The 22,852-nt window shown below is 40.1% G+C and overlaps 1 protein-coding gene across 1 annotated transcript; it reads right to left on the minus strand.

The window, feature by feature from the left end:
* Positions 1-66: 66 nt before the first annotated feature.
* LOC143862247 (putative voltage-gated potassium channel subunit beta) lies at positions 67-21,760 on the minus strand. Its single transcript, XM_077373255.1, has 4 exons — positions 21,083-21,760; positions 14,623-14,766; positions 1,743-1,907; positions 67-538 (listed from the first exon to the last, which is right to left on the minus strand). The coding sequence occupies exons 1-4, from the start codon at positions 21,644-21,646 to the stop codon at positions 425-427; spliced, it is 987 nt and encodes a 328-aa protein (XP_077229370.1). The 5' UTR covers positions 21,647-21,760; the 3' UTR covers positions 67-424.
* Between the last annotated feature and the right edge of the window lie 1,092 nt (positions 21,761-22,852).

The raw sequence follows: 22,852 nt of genomic DNA on the forward strand, positions 1-22,852 counted from the left end.
CCTAACCATGGTGTCTCACTGGTGTCAAATTAGGTACATAGCATGGTATCATTCTCAATAACATACTTTCTCAATAACAGTAAACATGATCATCATAATCTGGAACTGTAAGCACATCTAGGTCATAAGCATACAACCCATAACACATAATAAGTTGGACATGGATCTTTAATCACCACATCAATCATCAACAACCAAATCCCAAAACATGAATCCAATAACTGGTTTGTAATGGATATCCAAGATTGGCCCAAAAAAAGTTTTAAAAAAAAAGATCATAAACTTTGAAACAGAAATAATCCATGATTCCCATCCAACACAATTGGCGGCAACTGCAACTTTCTAATTTTATTGTCTGATTTTTCGATAATTGGCAATCACATGCAAGCAAAACACGAGAAAGACCATAATTCGGTGCACCAACTTACCTGTAGGAATCGCCACGCTTAGGCTTGCTTTGAACAACTGCTTCTATCTTTTCAAGCACTTCAGGTGTCAACAATGGAATGACATCAATAGCCTTCATATTCTCTTGAATCTGCATTACAGGTTTAACTTCTATCAGTTCAGCAAAACACCTATATAGAGAAACCAACTAAGCTCTGGCCTAGTAGGATCTACATCTCATACTTAAGGGTGAAGCAAGAAACAAGCTCAGAGGAGCTCAAATTAAGCCAAATCTCGAACCAAAAACACGACACACAGCTAATGATCGAAATCAAGGTACGAGGATTTTCCATGATACTCCTGTCAATAATGTAAAAGCCAGAAATTCTTGATTTCCCATAACTGTCAACTAAGTTACTAAGTTCAAAATTTCAAATGTAAGCAAGAAATTCTTGAGCAAAAATTTTCGACCTCTAAAATCTTATATGATACCGAATCAGTCATCAACGAGTGTCAACAGACAAGGTCCGTAGCCTTATTCAACCCAAAATATACATCGTAATTGGGCCAATCTGGATTGGGTTAATTGTGTTTTGGGGCCAAAGCTATCTTTTGGTCCACTCTATTGGCGCCCATACTCCAATCCAAAGAAAAGAAGTAATAACAGAAAAAAATATACTGAGTTTACATGTACTTGGGATTTTACTGAAATACCATATTATACAATATATTAGCATGCACCAATGATAAAGCTAAAAACACTACGGCACCCATTAACTCACCATAAGTTATTTAAAGGAAAAGGACAAATCTGCCCCAATTTGCAATCATTAACAAACTAGTCATACAACAGAAGACGAACAAATGCTGTGACTATCTGCAGTCCGCAATGCAAATGATCTAGTAAGTCAAAGTAGCAGCACAATGCTTCTGCCGGTGGACAACAAGATTGTAACTTATTAGGAAGACACAGACAGACACATTAAGCCCCTAAACCTAGATTGCGCCTGAGGTAAGCCCAGGAGGAAAAAAGGCATGACAAAGGCAGAGCCGAGTCGAGGGTTATGACGCTATGGAAATAATCATGGGCATACGAAATGAGAAGAAGACCCAAGTTCTGCCACATTACTATTTTGTATCAAGACAGCAGCTATCATACAACCAGCCAGCATGATGACATAACTCCAAGTAGAATATATAAGGTAGCGAGCATCTTTCTTTTCTGGCAATAAAGAAATAAATGGAGACCCAAAAAAAAAAAAAAACAGATGCACAATGATTTGATTCCATGCCCATGGCATCACAAAGCCAGTGATCCAACATTACACTTCAGGCCACCAATTAGGAACATTTACCTGGTTCTCCTTTGTAGCACCAGTAATAACTGATGAGACATTGGGATTTGAAGCACACCATGCAATTGCAAGTTGAGATAAAGGCACATCCAGCTCATCTGCAATGGGTTTGAGTCCATTTACTTTTCTCAGCACGTCATCAACCAGTGATCTGCTTGCAAGATTCTACATGGCAGCAAAATGTAGTGAGAGATGTAAGATAGATGCCGAAAGAATCCAGAAACATAAGAAACCCAGCCATCCATGTTTGAGATAATAGATGTGTACAACACAATCCAATACTTTAAGTCCCTGTCGTTTCCTGGAGTCAATTTGATCAACCCAAAATTCCATGAAGGGCTAAATTAATGAAACAAAAGCATGCAGAACTTAAACTGATCAGAAATATCAGTGCAAAATCCTGCAGAACGCCAACAGGCTACATTTCATAACAAGAGTCTGGTATCTAAATTTTCCGATGCAACTTTGTACACATCTATGACCTTGTGCTAGTGACTTTGCATGGCGAATATCTTAGTTGGCAATTCTGCTGGGATGGGCGTAATGTTTTTCTTACTGGAATGGAACATTCATTGTTCCACCCGTTTCAGGAAAGAGAAAATAATTTTTAGGAAGTTAAGAAATTGGAACAACAATAGAAATAGATAAGAAGAACCATAGCAAAAACAAAAGCAAAATATAACTGCATATTTTATTAGACCTACCATTGATTAATATCATGTTAACATCTATCTAAAATCAACATAATGCAAGTACTATAGATATAATCCATTTAAAGAGAGGTTTTTGTTATTGATGAAGCTAGCAGAACCATTTCTCCCCTAAAAGGGGGTTGCGACAGGAAGATTTATTGTCTCCCTTTCTCTTCACTAATTCAGTGGAATCTATGGGCTACATTCTATCGAAAGCTAATGAGAGGGGTATCGTGTCTGGGCTATCCCAGGGAACTTGTTATCTCTCACCTCCAATATATTGATAATACTCTAATTCAATTTTCGGCTTCTAAAGACCAGGCTGTTAAGATTTATATCCTAATTACTTTCATTGAAGAGACAATGGGGTGGAGGATTAATACTGATAAATCCTAGGTTAGTGGAATCAATATGGAGGAAGATCTAGCTTTTTCATTGGCGGGATTCTTTGGTTCAAGACCTCTGATCGCCTATTAAGTACATTGGTTTTCTTTTAAAAGATAGTGCCCTTACCATGGCTAGGATCCAATGGTAGAAAGGATTGAGTTTAAATTGGAAAGTTGGCATGGGAAGCATCACTCTCCCTAAAAGAATTACATTATTAAAAGCCTCCCTAGCCAACATTCCCATTGTCTCTCTACCAATCTTTAGAATTCCACCTCAAGTTCAGATCACATTGAATGGATCGAAGAACTTATTATGGATTGAAACATATCTCATTAAGAAAGTTCACTTAATCGATGGAAACAAGACTGTTGTCCTAAGGTGCAGGAGGCATTGGAGTGCTGAACATTAGAGGGTATAATTGTGCTCTTCTGCCAAGTGGTGGTGGGGACTTTTCAACAATGATAAGGACCTCTGGGTTAGATGTAATAAAAGTGAAATATCAAGGTCCTAGGATGGAGATGAGACTAGGGGAATGGGGTCAGTCGGGGTCCCATATGTGAAAGCATGGACAAAGGAGTTCAAAAAGGTTAAAGATAACATCATATATCGTATCGGTAATTGGAAGGATACTTTCTTCTAGCTCGACAGATGGTGTGTGATGATGCAATCCTTGCAGAAACATGTCCTAATTTATTCAGGAGAGCGGTGAACCCAAGAGCTATGGTGGCTGACTAGATTTATTTTGAGGGCAGAATGTGGACTATCACTTTGATTCTCCGTGAGGGACCGTCCTTCGGCGCTTCTGAAGAGGTTACTGAGGTCCCTTTTAATCTTTCAAAAAGACATGCCACTAAGGATGATATCATTTGGAAGCCTAATTCCGGTCAAAACTTTCCACGCTCTATTCATGGAGGGACAGGAAAGAAATTTTTGCAAACATAAGGAGCAATCCAGCTTCTCCCAGAGAAATTGTTTTTGGGGGTGTGCAATGACTGGTAAGATTCTTACAGGGGATCAGCTGGCAAAGAGAAAGATTATTGACCAGAAAAACTGCACCTTCTCTGGTTTTGATAGAGAAAATACAGGGCAAATTTTCTTTATCTATGTTAAGTCTTCAGAAATCTTGAAGTCTTCCGCTAAGTTTTTTTTTGTGTCCAAGCATTCCTACAAAAGTTTCCAATTTGGTCGATCTCAGAAAATGATGAAGTCAAAAGTTTACTAATAAAAGACCTGTGCATCTAGAAGATTCTTTTCCCATCCATGGCTTAGAGGACTTGGCTGAAAGTAACGACCAAATATTTGAAGGCAAGCTTAAGCTCAACTGCCTCGGGACGGTTATCAATAAAATCATTGTGGGCGTGGCAAAAAGGGCTTCAAAAACTCATTTCTTTGACAATATCCCTCTTTAGGATACTATGATTTGTTTGAGATTAGTAAGGATTATGTTTGCATCAGGTTGTCGAACGTGGGCTGCCCCCAACTGGACATCTGGGCTGCCCCCAACTGGAGGTGGAATAAATTAAATTATAATGAATGCAGCAAAGTTTCTTCTCTAAATTGCCACTCGGTTTTGGAGTCCCGAAAGCTGCGCAGGGGGATACGGTTGTCGAACGTGTGGAACGGAAATTAGCCACATGGAAAAGACATTATGTATCCTTCTGTGTAAGAATCACGCTCATCAAAGCAGCCTTGGCAAATAGCGTGTCTATTATATGTCCATGTTCAAAATCCCAGCGAAGGTGGCCAAAAGAATCGAGAAACTACAGCGGGATTTCTTATGGGAAGTTAGGGAGCATGGAAAAAGAAGTAGCCATCTACTAAATTGGAAAAAGGATGTAAAGCTCGAAAGGGGGGGGGTGGGTTGGGTATTGGGAGGATTCGGCTTCAGAACGTGTCGCTATTGGGAAAGTGGTTATGGCGGTTCGGGGTTGAGAAAAATGCTCTCTGGCACCAGCTAATACGCGACAAATATGGGTGCGGTTGGGGCGAATGGGAGAGTGGATCCCCGGCAAGGGGTAAAGGATCTGGTGTCTTGAAATCGGTCACAAGTGCACGGTTATTACTCTCTCCCAATCTGAGATTTAAAGCTGGAAAGGGGGATATGGTCAGATTTTGGGTGGACTTATGGCTGGGGGAAAGTTCACTTAAGGAAGCCTACCCAACTCTATATCGGATTGCAGTAAACCCGGAAGCTCGAATATCGGATTATCTTTCCCGGGGTTCTGGACTCAGAAATTAGGTGTGGGATATCAGGCTTCGTCGCAATCATAAGGATGATGGAATTCCCACATTCACCTCATTGCTTAAGGAATTATATGAATGCTACCTATCACCAAACACAGAAGATGAATGGGTCTGGAAACCGGATCCTCGAGGAGAATTTTCTGCGAGACCTTTTTTCCGAAAAATATCGGGCGGGTATGGCTCGGCCTCCCGGCGAGCAAAAGTTTGGAAAAATATCGCACCACCGAGGGTCACGGATTTCACATGGACCGTGGTCCACAGATGTATTAACACATGAGAACATCTGCAAAAACATGGGTTTCATTTAGCTAATTGGTGTGTCCTGTGCAGGAATGCCGAGGAATCGTTGGACCACTTGCTAGCTGTCTGCCCCTTCACTTTCCGGATTTGGATGGCGAATTTTAAATCCTTTGGGATGCACTGGGTAATGCAGAGTAGCATATCGGAAATCATATTACATTGGAGTGGAGTTTTTACAGGATGCCTTGGGGAATCAATGTGGACTGCCATTCCCTATGCGATAATATGGCATATATGGCTAGAGCGAAATTGTCATATATTTCAAAACAAGTGTAGAACTTGGCATCATATCCTTTTGGAGGTTAAAATGTCGATTATTGCGTGAAATCGATTCAAGAAAGGACTACCTTACTCGGTGGGGGAAGCACTATGCTATTGGAATATTGTGATTGGCGAAAAAAAGTCTCGCCTTTAGATAATGCCTAATTGGATACCTCCACCAGACGGCTGGTTCAAACTTAACTTTGATGGCAGTTCCTTCGGTAACCCGGGGCGGGCCGGCATTGGCGGAGTAATCAGGATCCGCTATTTAATCCGTATTATGCATCCCCTAATCAATCACAAAAGGCGCTCGGCGAATGTTATCGCGGATCAGCTTGCAAAGGAAGGCGTTGAGTTACTAACAGCTCGTGTGATTCTACCCAATGGGGGGAATTAAGTCCTGGATGTAATCCTAGTTCTGGGGACAACTTCTCCCCTCTATGTACCCCTCTTTATTAATGGAATAAAATTTGTTATCTTTCAAATAAAATAGTGATATTCGCAAGGCAAGCTTTGGGGTGCCATTTTTTATGCTAATGGCAGATGTTTTTGCCTATGCATGTCCTTGTGGGGATAACAAGGCGATCCCGTTTGTATTGCTTTGATTTATTAAAACAATTTACTTTTTCAAAAATAATAATAAAACCATTTGATAAGAGATGGCTTTTCACCTAAATAGGCCCTTAAGGGCATCTAATTTCTAGGAAAAAATATAAATAGTTAGATAACCTGAAATCTTTTAATTCATTCAAACATTTTACTATTCTTTATGCTCCATCAGTGATTTATTTTAATTTGAGCTATTCATATTTCATTGCTTCTTCCTACAATCATACATATATATTCTTTTCTTCTTTTTCCTACATAGGTAATTTCATTTATTTTCAGTTGGCAAGCTGCTATAAATGTATTGATGCCAACATTGAGTCTCCAAAAGCCTCGTGAATCATAAGAATTTATTGCTCAAACGAATAAAATATAAGGAAATGGAAAATGGGGAACATGATGATGTCTGCATGTCATCATGATGGCACCATGATGACATCAGCAGGTGGCCCACCATGATTGAGAACAGTTGAAAAGGTAGGAGTTTTGTGGAGAGTTTTCTGGAAATTTTTTGAGTTCTGATCGGGTTTCTGAAAACGCTCAAGTCTCTAGAACTCATAGGACCCAAGGTGGAAAAGAATTGGAATAGTTCCAGCGGTAGACTACATCAACTAAAAAAGTGGGATATCTAAAAATTTTAAGTTGCCAAATTATAGTCATGGTCGAGGTTTGAACTTTGAATTAGGGAGACATATTTGGTATTTTGAGAAGCTTCCAGTAGATTTTATTCCAAACTGAGTTGCAGACTTATTGGGTTGAAATAGGGGGGCATATTTGGTATTTTGAAAAGCTTCTAGTTGATTTTATTACAAATCGACGTGCAGTCCAACAACCAGATTAATTTTGCTTTTTAAGCAATAGTAGTTAGAAATTAGAATTGTAGAACGAAGTAGGTATAGAAATATATGCAATAGGTAACTCTCTCTTTTTTTCAAAATGAATAGGTAACTGTACTAAAGGAAGGAATTTCTACTTTTTTAAAGGACAAACACTTAAATCTATGTGTGTTACTCCATGGGAAAGCCAGCCTATAGATTTTTTATTCAGGTTTCCTTTCTAGTGGCTCAAATTGCTGAGCTGAGTTTGTTCTTCTTCATGCTATTTTCCCCTCCTGTATATACCTCCTGCAGCCAATCCGTGTTTGATTCTTTTTTTCTTGAGCAAGAACACATAAAGTTTTAATTTTTTTTATAACCTAACACATAAAGTTTTATTAATAACACAAAAAAGTGTACAACATACGAAGGGACAAACAACCTTCTGCCATTCGAAAATAAAAAGATGGAACAAGCATAAAATAGTCCCGCCATAATGCCAGCACTCATCCAATTTCAAGAAACAGTCTATTCTGCAGACCTCGCTAAACTATCAAGCATCTCATTAAAACTCCTATGTACATGAAAGAAGAATGGAGATATAGTCCTGCAAATATGAAGCAGTTCAATGATAAAGTTTGCGGATCTCCATGGTTCAGGGATAACCTCTTAGTCTCACGAGAAGACGTTCAGCAGATGTCCATCCATCCGCTATTTTTCGGATTGCTCTTCCTTCAATATACGTAAGCCATATAGAAGCACTAAATAGCTCTTGAGAATGGCTTTTTTACAACTTCCCCTAGTTCATTTCTAACTATCCAACTACACCAGCTGATCCCAGATTTTTATTTTTATTTTTTGGATACTGGGAAATTGTTACTGTTCAGAAAAAAATACTGGGAAATTGTCAAGCAAAGCCCAATGACCGAGGAGGTCAACAACAAGTTAAAAGAAAGGAATGAGGAGAACGGAGAATACAACTAGAAGCTCTCTCGGAAGCACTAGTACAAAAACAAAAAAGAAGAGGAGGGTAAGCACTACAAATCTGATCCTCGCTTCAGTTAGGGTTGCACCACCTCAACGGGGTAATCTATCAAGATAATCGACTCCCTAGATCGAGCTAGAGCATCTGCCTCTGAGTTGGCCGACCCCCACTCATGAGATATCACAGTACTATAACCCTCCAGACTATCTTGGATCTCCTCAATGGCATCAGTGAGTCTCCACCGGCAGGCAGCCACGCCCCTCAGCCATCGCACTAGTAAGCCAGTCAGCCTCCCCCCCCCCCCCCCCAATATTAATCCTCAAAAAAAAAAAGTACGCTCCCCTCAATAATGATCTAATCCAGATGTGATGAGTAAAGCAACCTGACCCCATGGCATTGTCCAAACCTCAGCCTCGAACACATCTGTAGACACCCCATTTTGACCGGACCCTAAAATCCCCAAAATCGAATAAGAACTTCAAAGATCGAATAAAATTCTCAAATTCCGGGTCCCAACATGTCCCGAGAATTCCTGAAGGACTGGGCCCAAAATGAGAAGAAGGCTTGAGGTTTGAGCATCTTATTGTGCGTGTTCCTGGGTACAAATTCCCTAGGAGGTTGTTAGCATTCTCAAGGATACTCCTGCAAAATTTCATGGCAATCGGGCGAGAAGTGTAGAATAAGACAGGCGAAGTGTGTGCAATAATCAAAGTTGGGTTGTGATAGGGTGAATTATCAAAGCTTGGTTGTGTAGATATCGCCCTCCTTTTTTTATAAAAGGCAAGATATTTTGTTTGGTAAAATGGTGATTTGCCACATTTAGAAGGGTGATTTTGGAATTCTAATATTCCTTAAGGTGTAAGCAATCCTTAGTGACCCTTGGATCAGATCAAGGGGTGAGGATCATTTAGAGAGAGGAGAATCCTCACCCTGTTTTCTACTTGCCCCCCCCCCCCCCCCCTAGGTTAAAAAATTCATCACAAATACACTAGGTGGCGGCTGTCCATGGAAGACGGGGGGGGGGAGGAAAAATTTACCATTTCCCTCTATATATCGAGCTAGGGTTTCTCGAAGAAGGGGGCTCGATCTTTGCAAAAGAGAAAAAAAGAAAAAAAAAACAGAGGAGAAGCCTCATCTTTGGAAAAGAAAAAAAAAAGAGAAAAACAGAGGGAGAGAGAGGAGACCAGCCACCTACCATCTCCGGCCATTTCTCCTGCCTCCGGCTAGCCTCTTCCCACCCCCACTTTCTTCTTCTTCCCCTCTTCTCAATACCTTGAAAACCCACACCCAAGCCTTCGTCTTCTCCGGGCACCCCGCCGGAATCCGGCACCCATTCTACCCAAACCCATTTTCGAAAACCCACATCCACACCACCTTCTTCTTCTCCAACCCCCAAACCTCCATTAAACCTTTCATCAACCATCCAGCATCTCTACCCATCTCCACCCAAAACCCATTTCAAAACCCACCTTCCCACCGGCAAGCCACCTTCTTCCCTAAGCCACCGCCACCTCTGCAGATTTTCTCCTCCACCCATCTCCGACCAACTCCGGCCACTTCCCAGCCACCCTCATACCTCTCCCACTTCATCTCCCTAAACCCCATTATCTCAAACCCATCTTCACCCAATCCCACATCAAAACCCTTTCTATTTTGACCAGCCACCTCTGCAAATCCGGCCGGCCAAACCCATTCTAACACCACCGTAACCACCTCCATTTCGGTCACCATTTCGCCTCCTCCTCCATCTTCTCCGGCAAGCCTCTTCCCATCCACACCTCTTCATCTTCTCCAAACCCCCATCCACAACCTCAATTAATCAAGCCACTACCACCATTTCAAAAAAAAGAAAGATCGAGAGAGCAGAGGAGAGAAAAGAAAAAAAAAAAAAGAAGAGGAAGCTCCGGCCGTGCCTCCCCCTTTGCCTCCACCAGCCACCATCCACGGCCACCATCACCATCCAGTAGCACCACTGTTATCATCTCTACCCATCTCCACCCAAAACCCATTTCGTAACCCACCCCAAAACCCATTTTTCAAGACCAAACCCTCTTCCATCAGCAGCCGGCTCCACCAACCCCCAACGGCCATCCTCTCCGACCACGACCTCTGCATCTCCTCCCTCATCTCCATCGGCCATCGTCACTACCATTCCCGACCACCTCCACCATTAACAGCCACCACTGCTCGATCATCTCTCCCCTCTCTGTCGTTTCCACTTCTAATCCATTTTTCCTCAATCTGGGCACAAATCCGAGCCTCCATCTCTGTTACATCTCAGATTTGGGACTTCTCTTTTTATTAGAAAAAACAGAGAGAGAGAGAGGAGGAGCCCCATTTCTGTGAGCAGATGAGGGGTTTCTCATTTGTTTTTATATAGAAAAAAATCAGAAAGGGGAGCTCGAGCTCCACTTTCCGGGCGCTCTCCGATCAACCCCGTTTCATCCACCGAGGCCCCATCTCCCCCATTCCGTTGACACCCCATCTCCACCATTTGCTCTTCACCTGGGTAACATCTCTAACCCCTCTTATCTTGCTGAAATTCATATGGTTATTTGCCTAGCTTTCTGATTATAGAATTGATTCATGGGCTTTGGATTTTAATTCGATCCTCGAGTGCAAGGTGGCGATCGAATTTTCTGTGACGAATGGATGGTGGAGTTGTATATGTTTAACTGATGTAGGAAATCAGATGATTACTCTGCTCCATGTCGTGGGCACGAGTATCATCTGATTTCACAGGAGACCCCATGACGAGGGTTTGATCGTGTGAATTGCTTGATCTCATTTCCTTTGAATATTTTCAAAGTACCTGTAGTTTTCTCAAAATTGGTGTTTCCATGTATCTATTGATTATCTTCTTTGGAGGTTACTCATCAGTCTTCATTGTTTCTCTTGAAAAATATGAGTTCATTGTCTCGATTTTGGAATGATTTGGTTTCTTTATCGCAGTTTCTTTGTGTGGATTTCTTTAAATACGTTGCAAACTTTGACTGCCTAAGTTGGATGTGTTATATAAAAAAGGAAAAGCAGAGAAGAGGTGAATAAAAAAGAATGACAGGAGAATCTGATGTTGTGTGCATGAGATCTGTTATGCAAGCGTAATATGTCAGGTAGAGAGCGAGTGATACTTCCTAGAATGTTTTAAAGGATTTTGTCCAAAGTTTTAGGTGGCTTGACTCATCTATCATAAAATTTGTTCTCTTAAAGAGCTTTCTTTTGGATTCCATAGGCAGTACCCTTAACTTGACCAAGATTTCATAATTATAAAACCTTTGGTCTGTCATGTCCTTTCCCTTTTGTGGATCGTCGTTACATACGGGGCTAGGTGACCCTTTCTTTTCAAGGTTATCATTTTCTATAGTGTTTAGAGTTCCTCCCTTTATCAGGTTTATTCTCTTCACCGTTCCATAGAACCCTTCGTGTGTTTTAAGATTCCATCGATTTTGGAAGCGCCTTTACCAGGTTCAGGCTATGACGGAACGTATCCTGAGCCAACCCCTTCCCTTCCTGCCTTAAAGTCTTCGCAGGTTAAGGGATTTCTTCCTCTTTAGAGTCAGTCATAGAGAGTCTAAGAGTCTGTCCTACCATCCTAGGGTTTGGGAGTCTGTCCTACCCTTGTAGAGTTTCGGATTATGTCCTATCCCTTCCTAAAGTTTAGGATTCTGTCCTTCCATTTTTCAGAGTCAGTCTTCAGCATAGGAGTCAGTCCTTTAGTCTTTCAGGAGTCTGTCCTATCATCATAGGGGTTAGGATTATGTCCATCCCCTCATCAAGTCATGTGATTTTATCCACTCCTGCCAGGTATAAGATGCTGTCCAACCCTTGCAGAGTTGTGATTCTGTTCATTTCCCCTGCAGAGTATAGGATGTTGTCCAACCTTTGCGGGATATCTGGAGTCTATCCTACCCTTATGATGATAGGATTCTATCCTCTTAAGTCAAAAACATTAAAAACATCTGAAAAAACCAAAAATCTAAAAAATCTCGAGTCATTAGGAGTAGCTAGGAAAATCTGGTCCGAACTACGGATGGCTTAATCCCTAGCTGAGGGGTATGTAGGCAGCTCAGGCGTGCAGCTGGCATCCTGAGTTCAGTCACAACTTTCACAACTTCACAACATCAAAAAAACTTCTATAAGCTTCGAAACCTTTCAAACTTATCCAAAACTACAAAAATTCTTCAAAATAACCTTACCAACAATTTTCAAAAGATCTTCCCATAGAGTTAGAAGTCTGTCCTAGGCGTTTGGGGTGTCTTAGAGTTAGGAGTCTGTCATGTTTGTGTTGATATGCTGAGTCTTGTCGTGTGAGTGTCCTCAGAGTTAAGAGGCCTCGAGTCGTGGTCGGTTAGACACTTAGTCGAGCCGATGGCTAGACTAAGACGCGCTTAGAGAGCCCATGGTTTTCCTTAGGACACACAGCCTAGTCACACATAGGGTGTAGGGTCCACTTGCATTAGTTAGGGCATATAGGGAGTCTTAAAAATTACCATTCACTTGAACTTAAGTAATGGCGCAAGAAGCTTTAAAAACTGGTCAAGTCTAGTTGATCAAGTCTAGGATAGCGGTCCTAGAAGGTTAGGCATTGTAGTTTAGCATAGGTCGCCGAACTACGTTGACTCTGATTCTTACCGAGGCCGGGATACGTAGTGCAGCCAGGATGGATGGTCATCCTGGTTCGAGTCAACTATCGCATTAGAGTCTAGGGTTTGTCATATTGTATGTTTTGCTGTGTTTTCTTACTTTCATGTACAGATCCTATACCTTTAGCTGTAGCATGCATGTGTTTGTCCACCAGAACATAGACACCAATTAGGCATGACACTCATAACCTAGCTATTCTTAGGTGGCATGTCTTTCATTTCTTTTTTTTGTGTGCATCTTATTCATCTCCGACATGCATGATTAGCTAGACGCTATCTCGGGGATATTCGTTCCCATTTCGCATGATTTTCGCCCAAAACTCTTCAAAGTTAATAATAAATGGCATAAGAGACTAGGTGCTTGCACTTGGGCAAATTGGGGGCGCCTAACCCCTTCCCCATTCGTCATCAGGCACGGACCTTTTGTATCTCTGGTTATCTGTTGCGACAGATCACAGCATGGGATCCAGGGCCTACTTCCTTGGATGACGACTCTTTCTTTGTTTAAGGTGCGTCTCGAATCCGGGCTAGTCCCCGAATCGAGAAGTATCTCACTTTACATCGCCGCTCATGCTGTGAGAGGCACTCTTTCGAGAGTTCCTTGGTGGAGCTCTCCTTCACGTGGATGATCCTGAGAGATCGTCTGGGGGCACGTCCCCCCGCCTCTCTCGGATCGGGGTCCACAACGTCTTTCATCCCGATTGGACCTGAAAAAGAGCAAACCGTATTGCTTTGATATAAGGATGCCCTAAACCTACTGGGTCGAGATCCCCAAGACTTAGAGCCATCGAAGCTCAGCTTCAGCTTCCCTGGAGAAGGGAGCTGCCATCTAGGATGTGGTCCCTCCTTGGAGAATCTACTCAGCCAGATTGCCTCCCAAGACCAATAGAATGAAGACAAAAAGGTAGGTGCCTTTGAAGGTCAGAAGGATCAATGCCCACTGGATTACCTTCGAAAAATTAACCTCTGTAACAAGCGAGCGCCCTTCGAGGCACCTTTAAATTTTTTTCTTTCCATAGGATGGAAACAAAGAAACGGTTACATAGGATCTTGCCTCTTGAAGGCCACTGGCATATGCCCACGGCTCAACTAGGTTCGTAATATGTGCCTAGGGAGAACCCAACAGACTGCAAACAAATCGAAAATGTAGCATCAGATCTCGTGAGTGAACTGACATTGAACCAACAGATGGGCAACTGTCTCGGTGTCGACATGGCATAAAGCACAATGGTTGATAATAATCTGCGAAGATGATTCACTGTCAGAATCCTTTTGAGGAAGACGATCCAGCAGAAAGCGATGACACAAGGAGGAGAAAGAGGTGCACCAAATTTTCTATACAGAGGAGAGGAGGTAAAGAGGGTCAAACTGGTTGAAAAAAGATCTGAGAATGAATGAACCTTCCGGAGTCCATCTCCAGATTCTCTTATCCCTTCCCGCCCTCTTGATATAAGTGGATATGATTTTGGATAAGAGGGATGCAACTTGATCGATTTCCCAGTCAAAGAATTCCTCCTAAAGTCCAGACTCCAATCTACAACTAAATCTAACCTAAGTAGATAACTAGCCGGTCCTAGATTTCCACAGCTATTTAATGTAACTAGTAAAGAGTCCAACAGAAATCATTTTGAGTCACATTATGATTGAGCAATTTCCCTGGGGAATAAAAGTGAACTCACTATAGAGACCAACCAAACAATGGTTTCTGGGAAACTAACACGGCTAGTTTGATGTTAGTTAAGTGCAGGGCAGCTATCTGCCAATACAGGAATGGAAGTACAGAGTATACTTCAACTTCTATTGGGACACTCTAGAACCAAACAGGTTAAGGAATAGCATAGGATGGTGTACGAAAACATTAATACAAGGAAATTCCACAACCTGGAATAGCTAGAAATAAAACAAATAATACAATGTAAGATAAGTCTTGAGAAAAAAGATGTTTACCTTGTAATTTTCTAGGGCAAACCGACTATCAGGAGGAATGTTGCCTTTGGTGTATTTTCCAGTCAGCACCCCTGATGCGAGTGGACTCCACGTTGTAAGACCTATACCATAGCTGCTGTAAAGAGGTAGGAACTCAACTTCAACCTACACCAATTCACAAAAAGCTTTAAAACATAATTTTGCACATCCTAAGAAAATATGTGCATTCAAACCTTGCATCAAGAGAGAAAAAAAACCATTTTAAGACAATCTAGTGATTAGGGGAAGAACATGTCAAAGGTACAGCCATATAGGCAACCCACTGAACGTCAAAGAAACCTGCATTAGAGTTTAGAAGAAGACAGCATAATCCAAATTACGAAACATAGATACGATCTTCTTTAATAAGATTTTTCCTGGTAACATTTTTAACAATTGACATAATCAATGATCATAGAAGGAACATACATGTGAAAAAAAAATGTCCAGAAAAGCTCATCATATAAGTATCCTCAACACTAGAGGAATTCTTTTTATCCTCAACACTAGGAACATTAAACTGATCATTTAAAAACTTCAAAGGACGATACTGATCAAAGGAATTGTATGTTGAGAAAATGCAAAGGCACCAGCTCAAAAAAATATACATTATAGGGTTGGAATCATCTATTGTTATACACATGTCATCCAAGGAAAACAACCAACCATCTTGTTTCCCTCTCTATGAGCGTGTTGAAGGAAACACACTGGAAGCCGTAGAAGTTATGGACCTATTCTAATACACTAACTCTTCACCAAGTTAATCCCCCGCAAAAAGACCACCTAAAAATATTAAGGTAGTCACCTTCAGTACAGGGCAAGCAGAATTCCAAAAAATTTAGGACCCCACTGAATCCTCTTATTTCCATCGGCCTGAAAAAGATCTGCTTTGCAGATATTGCAAAATCCAATGTGGTCCATATGCAGAAGCACCCGATCAGATTGCTCAGATTAATGATCGGGCGGGCAAGATCACTATGATCGAAGATTGGATGGTTAAGATCAACAATTGGGCCAACGAACTAGCCACAGTCACAAATATCTTCGACTTTTTTCAAAATATCATGATTATATCGTGACATAATGATAAAACGACATCCCGAAATAATCCAGATATTTTAGAAAATGTTGCAATATTTTCATTTGCTCCCCCCCCGCCCCCCCCGGCGCTCAGATTATGTGCCCCCTCCTTTGACGTCAGAAAGCGTAAAAGTCTGCCCACAATTCATGTTAAAAGGGGGGCGCATAATCCTACAGAGGAGTGAAAAAAAATCATCTCCCTTTCATTTTTATCAATTTTTTTTTCTTAAATTATACACTGTCATATATTTTAAAATATTCCTTTTTCCCAATATAAACCCGAAAGTAACAAAAATAATTGGTTAAGGCTTTGGTTTTCAGCCTTGAAGTCAGAGGTTGAATCTCAGCTGACCTATCAAAAAATAATAATCAACCCGAAAATACCAAAAAATAATAATAATTAAAATCTACTGAGATATACACTTCCTAGTAATTACCCGAGGCGAATATTTGTGGCTATGAATAGCCAAAAGATATCATCAAAAGGTGGATCATCTAAAGGTTCTCATGAGATCCGAGTGCATCTAAGATTGATGGCTCAATTCGATCCCACCAAACGAAGAGGAGAGAGAAAATCAAAGACACATGCATGACATCATTACACTACACCACAAGATGACATCATGGTGTTCTTAACAGTTTTGAAAATCACTCATGGGCAACTTTCCTAGTTTAACCATTCAAGATTTAGAAACACTTTCTAAGTCCAAGATTTCAAAGGTAGTAATTTCTTATTTCACAAGTTATGCCATCTAGGAATTTCAATAATCAAGCAGCCAACACCCAACTTAGCTATTTCTATTTATAACTTACCAAGAGTTGCCAACAAAAGTTTCATTAATACATTTTTGGCATTTCAAGAATAGCAAGAAGGAAGTTTAGGAAGTTTCTTTGTTGAGTTTTATTAGTTTAGCAATTTCCTTTCTTTGCTTGGAGAATTTAATAAGTTCCTTTTTTTAATGGAGAATTTAATAAGTTCCTTTCTTTTATTTAGTCAGTTTAGAAAGTTACTTTCTCCTTGATTAATATTTCTATGGAGAAGCAAATGGAGGACGAACTCTTGCTTATTCCGTCTTTTTTTTTTCCAATTTGCAATCACCTTAATGGGAGAATTCTCGTATAAATACATGAATGAAAATGAAGAAAAGGGGCAGCTGCTGTTGGACAGAAAATTAATCTTGGTTATCATGGAATTTGATATTTTCTTTTATCTTTGGATTGAAGATTGCAACCGAAACCAGTTTTCGGTTTCCACTCTTCCCCTTCTTATTCTCTTGTTACATGCACTGAAGACCTGTAACAAAACAGTAGCTGTTGTTGCATTCATGGTTTGAAATTTCGACCGAAATCCAAAATTTCAGATTTCGGTCAACACCGACACCAAAATGGCCGAAACATACAAAATTTCGACCAAAATTTCAGTAATGTCGGCGAAATTTTGGATAAAATATTGATTTTTTATTCCTTTACAAAATTTCAGCCGAAATTTCGGCCCAAAAAACCGACATTTCAAGCGGCTTTACCCAATTTCGACCGAAATTTCGGAGAAATCCCGAAATTTCGGTTTCGGCTAGGTCCGAAATATATGCCGAAACCGAAATTTCAAACCATGGTTGCATTCAACCTTCAATAGCCCAGATGCTATGATCTAGAAGGGGATTCAAAATTTCAACCCAAAGTGCAGTCTCTGCAATTTTTTTTTTTCTATCTTGCAAACAAAACCGTCTTCTATCATCGCCTCTATTTTTTGTCAGTTTAGATCCTACTCAACTCAACAACACCAGACACCTTCTTACCCCCATTAGAAAACCCTCCACTTTCATCTAGTGATTGATCATCTTAGGCCAGCCAACCCTCTTTTCACATAGGCCCATTACATTGCCGTATCCCAACCAACCCAGTCACTACCCACTCTCTTCTCACATCAATCCCATCTCCATACTCCGTTACCTAATTGTATCCTCCCCAAATATTTTTTCTCTTTAAACTCCCTTACCTCTTTTCCTCACCAAACTAAACACTTTTCTCGGCCTCCCATTAGGTCCATAATCAGCCAACTCCACCCCGCCAAATCCCTTAACAGCACACGATATGAATGTTAATGGAGCTATCATCAAAGTTTGATTGAAGGATGTGATGCAGGAGCATCAACTGGACACTTTACATCAGCTCCCGACTTGCTCATTCGCACAGGCTTTGTGTTTTCGTTAGTGTTAATGATGTAGGGCTAGCTTAGTCATTTTGATATCTTTCATGTCCTTTTTGTCTTTTATCAATACTTAGATCATTTTACTTGTAAGGGATGCCTATAAAAGGCCATTTTCCTAACCAATTGTAGCTCACAAACAACCCCCCATCTTGGCCCACCTTCCATAGGTTTTAACAACCTTTGGATGCAGACATATTGATCCATTTCATTTTCAATCTCAACATGAGGTTGAATTACATCAGTCACCCTCTTCTTAAAAAGAACTCGCACTCGAGTTCTCGCTTTCATGCTACCCATAGTAAGGAGAAAGATGTTTGATGTTGAAGTTGTCACTAACATGCAAATCCAAAGGTAACTTCTTTTTCTTTTTCTTTTTTTTCTTTTTTGTCATTAATCTTCTTCAAAACATCACAAGGACCAATCTTATTAAGCTTGAGTTTATGATACTCACCGCTAAGATACCTTTCTTTCGAAAGATACACCCATATTTCGTCACCAACTTTAAAAGTAAGCTCTCAAGTATGACAATCGACATTCTCCTTGTACTTTGCATAACTGCCTCAATATTAGCTCTCACTAGTTCATGAATAACCATGACATCTTCTATCAGCTCATTTTCAAACTCATGTTTAAAAAGGCATATTGTACTCTTTCCCTTTTCAAAAGTTGAATCACCTTTGGAAGGCATCAAGGTGAACCTCTCACAATTAATGTAAAAAGTGTTGGCATTCTTTCTAACGTATTGTATAGCACCCCTATCAAATTGTCAAATTGTCAAAATGTGACATGTATCCATACATATTATAAATATATTATCACACCACAATCTATCTTTGCAATTGTTTCCTATAAAAATTGAAACCATGAACCGTTAAGAGACTCTGACTATACTAGAGTAATTCGACCACACTAACTTGTATGATTGAAATTGTGCTTCCGTCTTCAAGTTGAGCTTATTCACCACTCCTTGAAAATCATATTCTCTCAACTAACTGAATCAATGATGAGTATGGCTCTATGTCCTCAACTAGAACACATGGTAGAGTATATATTATATTTTAACCAATATCCTTCCACATTAGTTGTACAGAAAAGGAAAAGTCTCTTACTCACTAGGCAAGGGCCATAAAAGTCTTTATAGAGAATATTAGCCTCTATTGCAATACTTCTGTTGCCTTTATTAAAAAAAAATCCCCATAGTCATGTTTTCCCATGTCTTCTCGCGTTTCTTCTTGTATTAGGAGTTCTTGTCGACCTTGAGGACATTCGAATGAAAAGCGTCCCTTGTTTACATCGAAAACACATCACATTAACTCTATTAGGGAGTGTTTTGGATAAAGTCGCTTGTTGAACCATGGAAGTATTAGTGTAAGGTTTAGAGGACTGAATATTACCTTGATTCGAAACCTGTTGGCTCACATTTGAGGTCGGAGAGAAAGATGTTATATTGCTGCCCGAAAATGGAGAAGACATAAATATCACTCTTTTGGATTTCTTTGATAGAGCCTTTACTTTAGTGGCAGCATGGATGAATGGTTTCAACCCGCCTAAGTATCTAGCGATCAGCTGCTGTTGGGTGTCTCCTAACTGATTTCTAACAAGCAACTCATAGAAGTACTCCTTCGTGTATTGAGCAACCATCCTCGTACCTTCAGTAAGTTGATGGAGTCTTTTGTACAGTGTTTATCAATAATTGAAGGGTAGGAATTACCCTCCATCATCTTTTCAACTCATCCCAAGCAGTAGTTATCGATTAGAACGATTGAGCTCTTTGAATATTTACTGATGGCCATCATGGTACAGCATAGTCTCTAAGTTTCAAAGCAACCGACAACAGCTTTTTATGCATTAGCACTCCAAGTCATGAGCCATCCCCATCTTGGCTCTCTTTGCATAAGTTTTAACAACCTTTGGATGCTCCGCATATGCTGATCCACTTCATCTTTAACTTCAAGATGAGGTTGCACTACATCATCCTCTCCATCAATCCCCAAAGTGAGCGTCACCCTTAAACCAAAGACAGTCTTAAATCACAGACTAGGGATCATTGAATGCTCCAGACTCATTGCCAAAAATAATAATAATAAGGCCTCTATGAATTAGAGGTATAGGCACAAAATAGAACTTCCAACTTTGTAGCCTTTAATTAAGAAGAGAGCCTACCTCCAATTAGGAATAAGTTAGACATTGAAAAAGAGGAAATAAAGGATCACCTTACCCCTAGTCTTTTACGTGCCTAATCGGCCGTAACGCAAATAAACAAAATAAAAATAGAGAAAAGAGGGAGAGAGGTTGATTCAAGGCAACCAGACCTCCTAATGGCTCGATTCGAGAGGAACCATCACTCTCCTAGAACAAAGTCTCCTTTGTGCTGTAAATTTCTTCTTCCTCCATTTCATTGAAATATAACTAATTAAATACAAACACAAAGGTAGTAACACATGAACTACCCATTTTCCCACTTAAAAGACACATAAGCAACAACCAACACCCACTACCCTAAAACCCATAAACCATAACTAAATAAAAATTACAGCAATAACTAAATAAAAACTAAATCATAATCCACCCAACATACATCATAAGAAATGTACATAACATAGTCCCCTATGAACTATGGGAGTAACTCATCGAGTTTCCATCAAACAAGAACAGGGAGAGACTTTGATATGCAATCCCATATCCAACATCTCCACTTATCACATCAACATCACAGCACAATCAATGAAGTTGCAATCTACATGAACCTAAGCTTTTTTTTTTAAAAACAATTGTCACAGAGAATGCCCATTCTACCTTCTAAACTAATCGAACCAACACGCAGGATAAAAATAAGATATCAATCAAGAATTTGCCTTCCTACAAGAAAATCCCCGTGCAATCAGAGATTTAAACAACTACTTTACTAATAAAAAGAGATTAAGAAGATAAATCGATCCAGGCGCAAGATCTCAGAAAATACAAGACAAATTGTCATTAAAACATACATAATAATAAAAATCCAAATAAATAAATAACAACAATTTTTCATCAGAGCCATTACTATGTTGTCAGTGTCCATTAAAAGAGAAAAAAACAGAAGCAACAACAAACACTCAGAACAGATCAAAAATGAATTAAATTCACAATTGACATAGTGTGACAAAAACAAACCTTATGTCGAGAGAGGAGATTATACTCAGGCTGTTCTACAATAGGCCCCACAAGATCTAGCCTATTGGCAAACCCCCAAGCCTCAGTAATCTGCTGAGCGGTCCACTCACTAGTTCCCCAATAAAAAGCCCAACCCTGATCAATCACATAATTCATAGCTCTTACAGTCTCCTCAATAGGAGTGGCAATATCAGGACGATGACAATAAATAATATCAACATAATCCATATCGAGCCTTTTGAGAGAGGCCTTTGTGCCCTCGATTATGTGTTTACGGGAAAGACCCTTGTCGTTGGGTCCGGATCCGCCCCAGAAGATTTTGGTGGAGATAACGAGATCGGACCGTTTCCATCCGAGTTCTCGGATCGATTGGCCCATGATCTCTTCGGCCCGCCCATTGGCATAAACCTCAGCATTGTCGAAGAAATTTACACCGTGGTCACGGCAGCATTGGAGGAGGGATTTTGCCTCTTTTACATCCAGTTGATTGCCAAAACTCACCCACGCTCCGTACGAAAGTTGGCTCACTTTCAGACCAGATCGCCCTAGGTTTTTGTACTGCATTTTTTTTCTTCTTCTTCTTTGATTTTTCTTCTTGAATCGTTGGAAATGGGAAGTGTTTGTCACCTGGCTGGGGGATTATATGGATTATGGAGAGGAGATTTTATAGGGTGGGTGGCCGTTGAGTCCGGTATGTTTCCATAAGTACTGTACGGGCGGCTCCATCCAAACCGTTCATTTGTGGTACCACAAATAGAAATCTATACTCTCTATACATGTAAAGCTCTGCAAACCGCATTCAGCCTCTTTTTTACGCATTCAACCGATTTCAAACGGCATAAACAAGGAACGAGTTTATGCCGGATATTGTAATGTTGGAAAATGTTAAAAAAGGTAGTTGTTAGTCTCGCCCTCTCAATAATAGACACTCTCTGGGCCTCGTTTGTGCTACTTTTATGTGATCCAATCCTGGTCATTGGTCCATCAACTTGGCTTCATGATTATGTGACATGCGACACTTGTGTTCATAATAATGTACATGTAACACAGACTGATTCCTAGGAGAAGATACCAACGATGATCATTCTAGTCGTTTTCTCTCTCGAGTATGGAAGGGGAGTAAGTTTTATTTTACTCTCATTTTCTCTAAATATAAGCCAAATTTGCTTTGATTATATTCATCCTAGGTCCAAACAGATAGAGTAAAAGATTATTGTACTACTCTTTTACGTTGGTTGGGAAGGAACGTTAAGCTTTGTTTCTTTAAACATGAAATGGGCGCAAGACAAATTCGACGCCCATTTTTTCTTTAAAATGAGGGTACAATTTGTTATACACCCATTTCAAATTCATCGATAAAAAAATATGGCCTCAATTTTGAAAAACACTTATTGTTAGCTTCTAGATATAACTGTATCTACTTAGGAATTCAAACATGGGTTTGATTCACACTCCATGTTATGAGAAATACTCCATGTTATGAGAAATATTTACCGTATGGGAAGATAAAAAAACAGAGTCTTTTATCTAACGTAATGCGTTGAGAAATGGGAGATGTACTGAACATTTTCAAAAGGATGGTCTTTTTTCAAATCTCTCAAAATGGAACATTTTCCAAACATATATGCCACGGTTCCTTACTTCCACAAGGTGCAAATATCTAAATTTCACCACATTTAGATTTTTTTTTAGAGTAGTTCCCGAAATTTTGTAGCAGCCAAAATTTTATGTCCATTTTTATGATATTATGCGTGGATAGGAAATATCATG

Source organism: Tasmannia lanceolata, unplaced genomic scaffold (genome assembly GCF_043159265.1).
Source record: "Tasmannia lanceolata isolate RefF3 unplaced genomic scaffold, GAP_Taslan_0.1 ptg000037l, whole genome shotgun sequence".
NCBI lineage: Eukaryota > Viridiplantae > Streptophyta > Magnoliopsida > Canellales > Winteraceae > Tasmannia > Tasmannia lanceolata.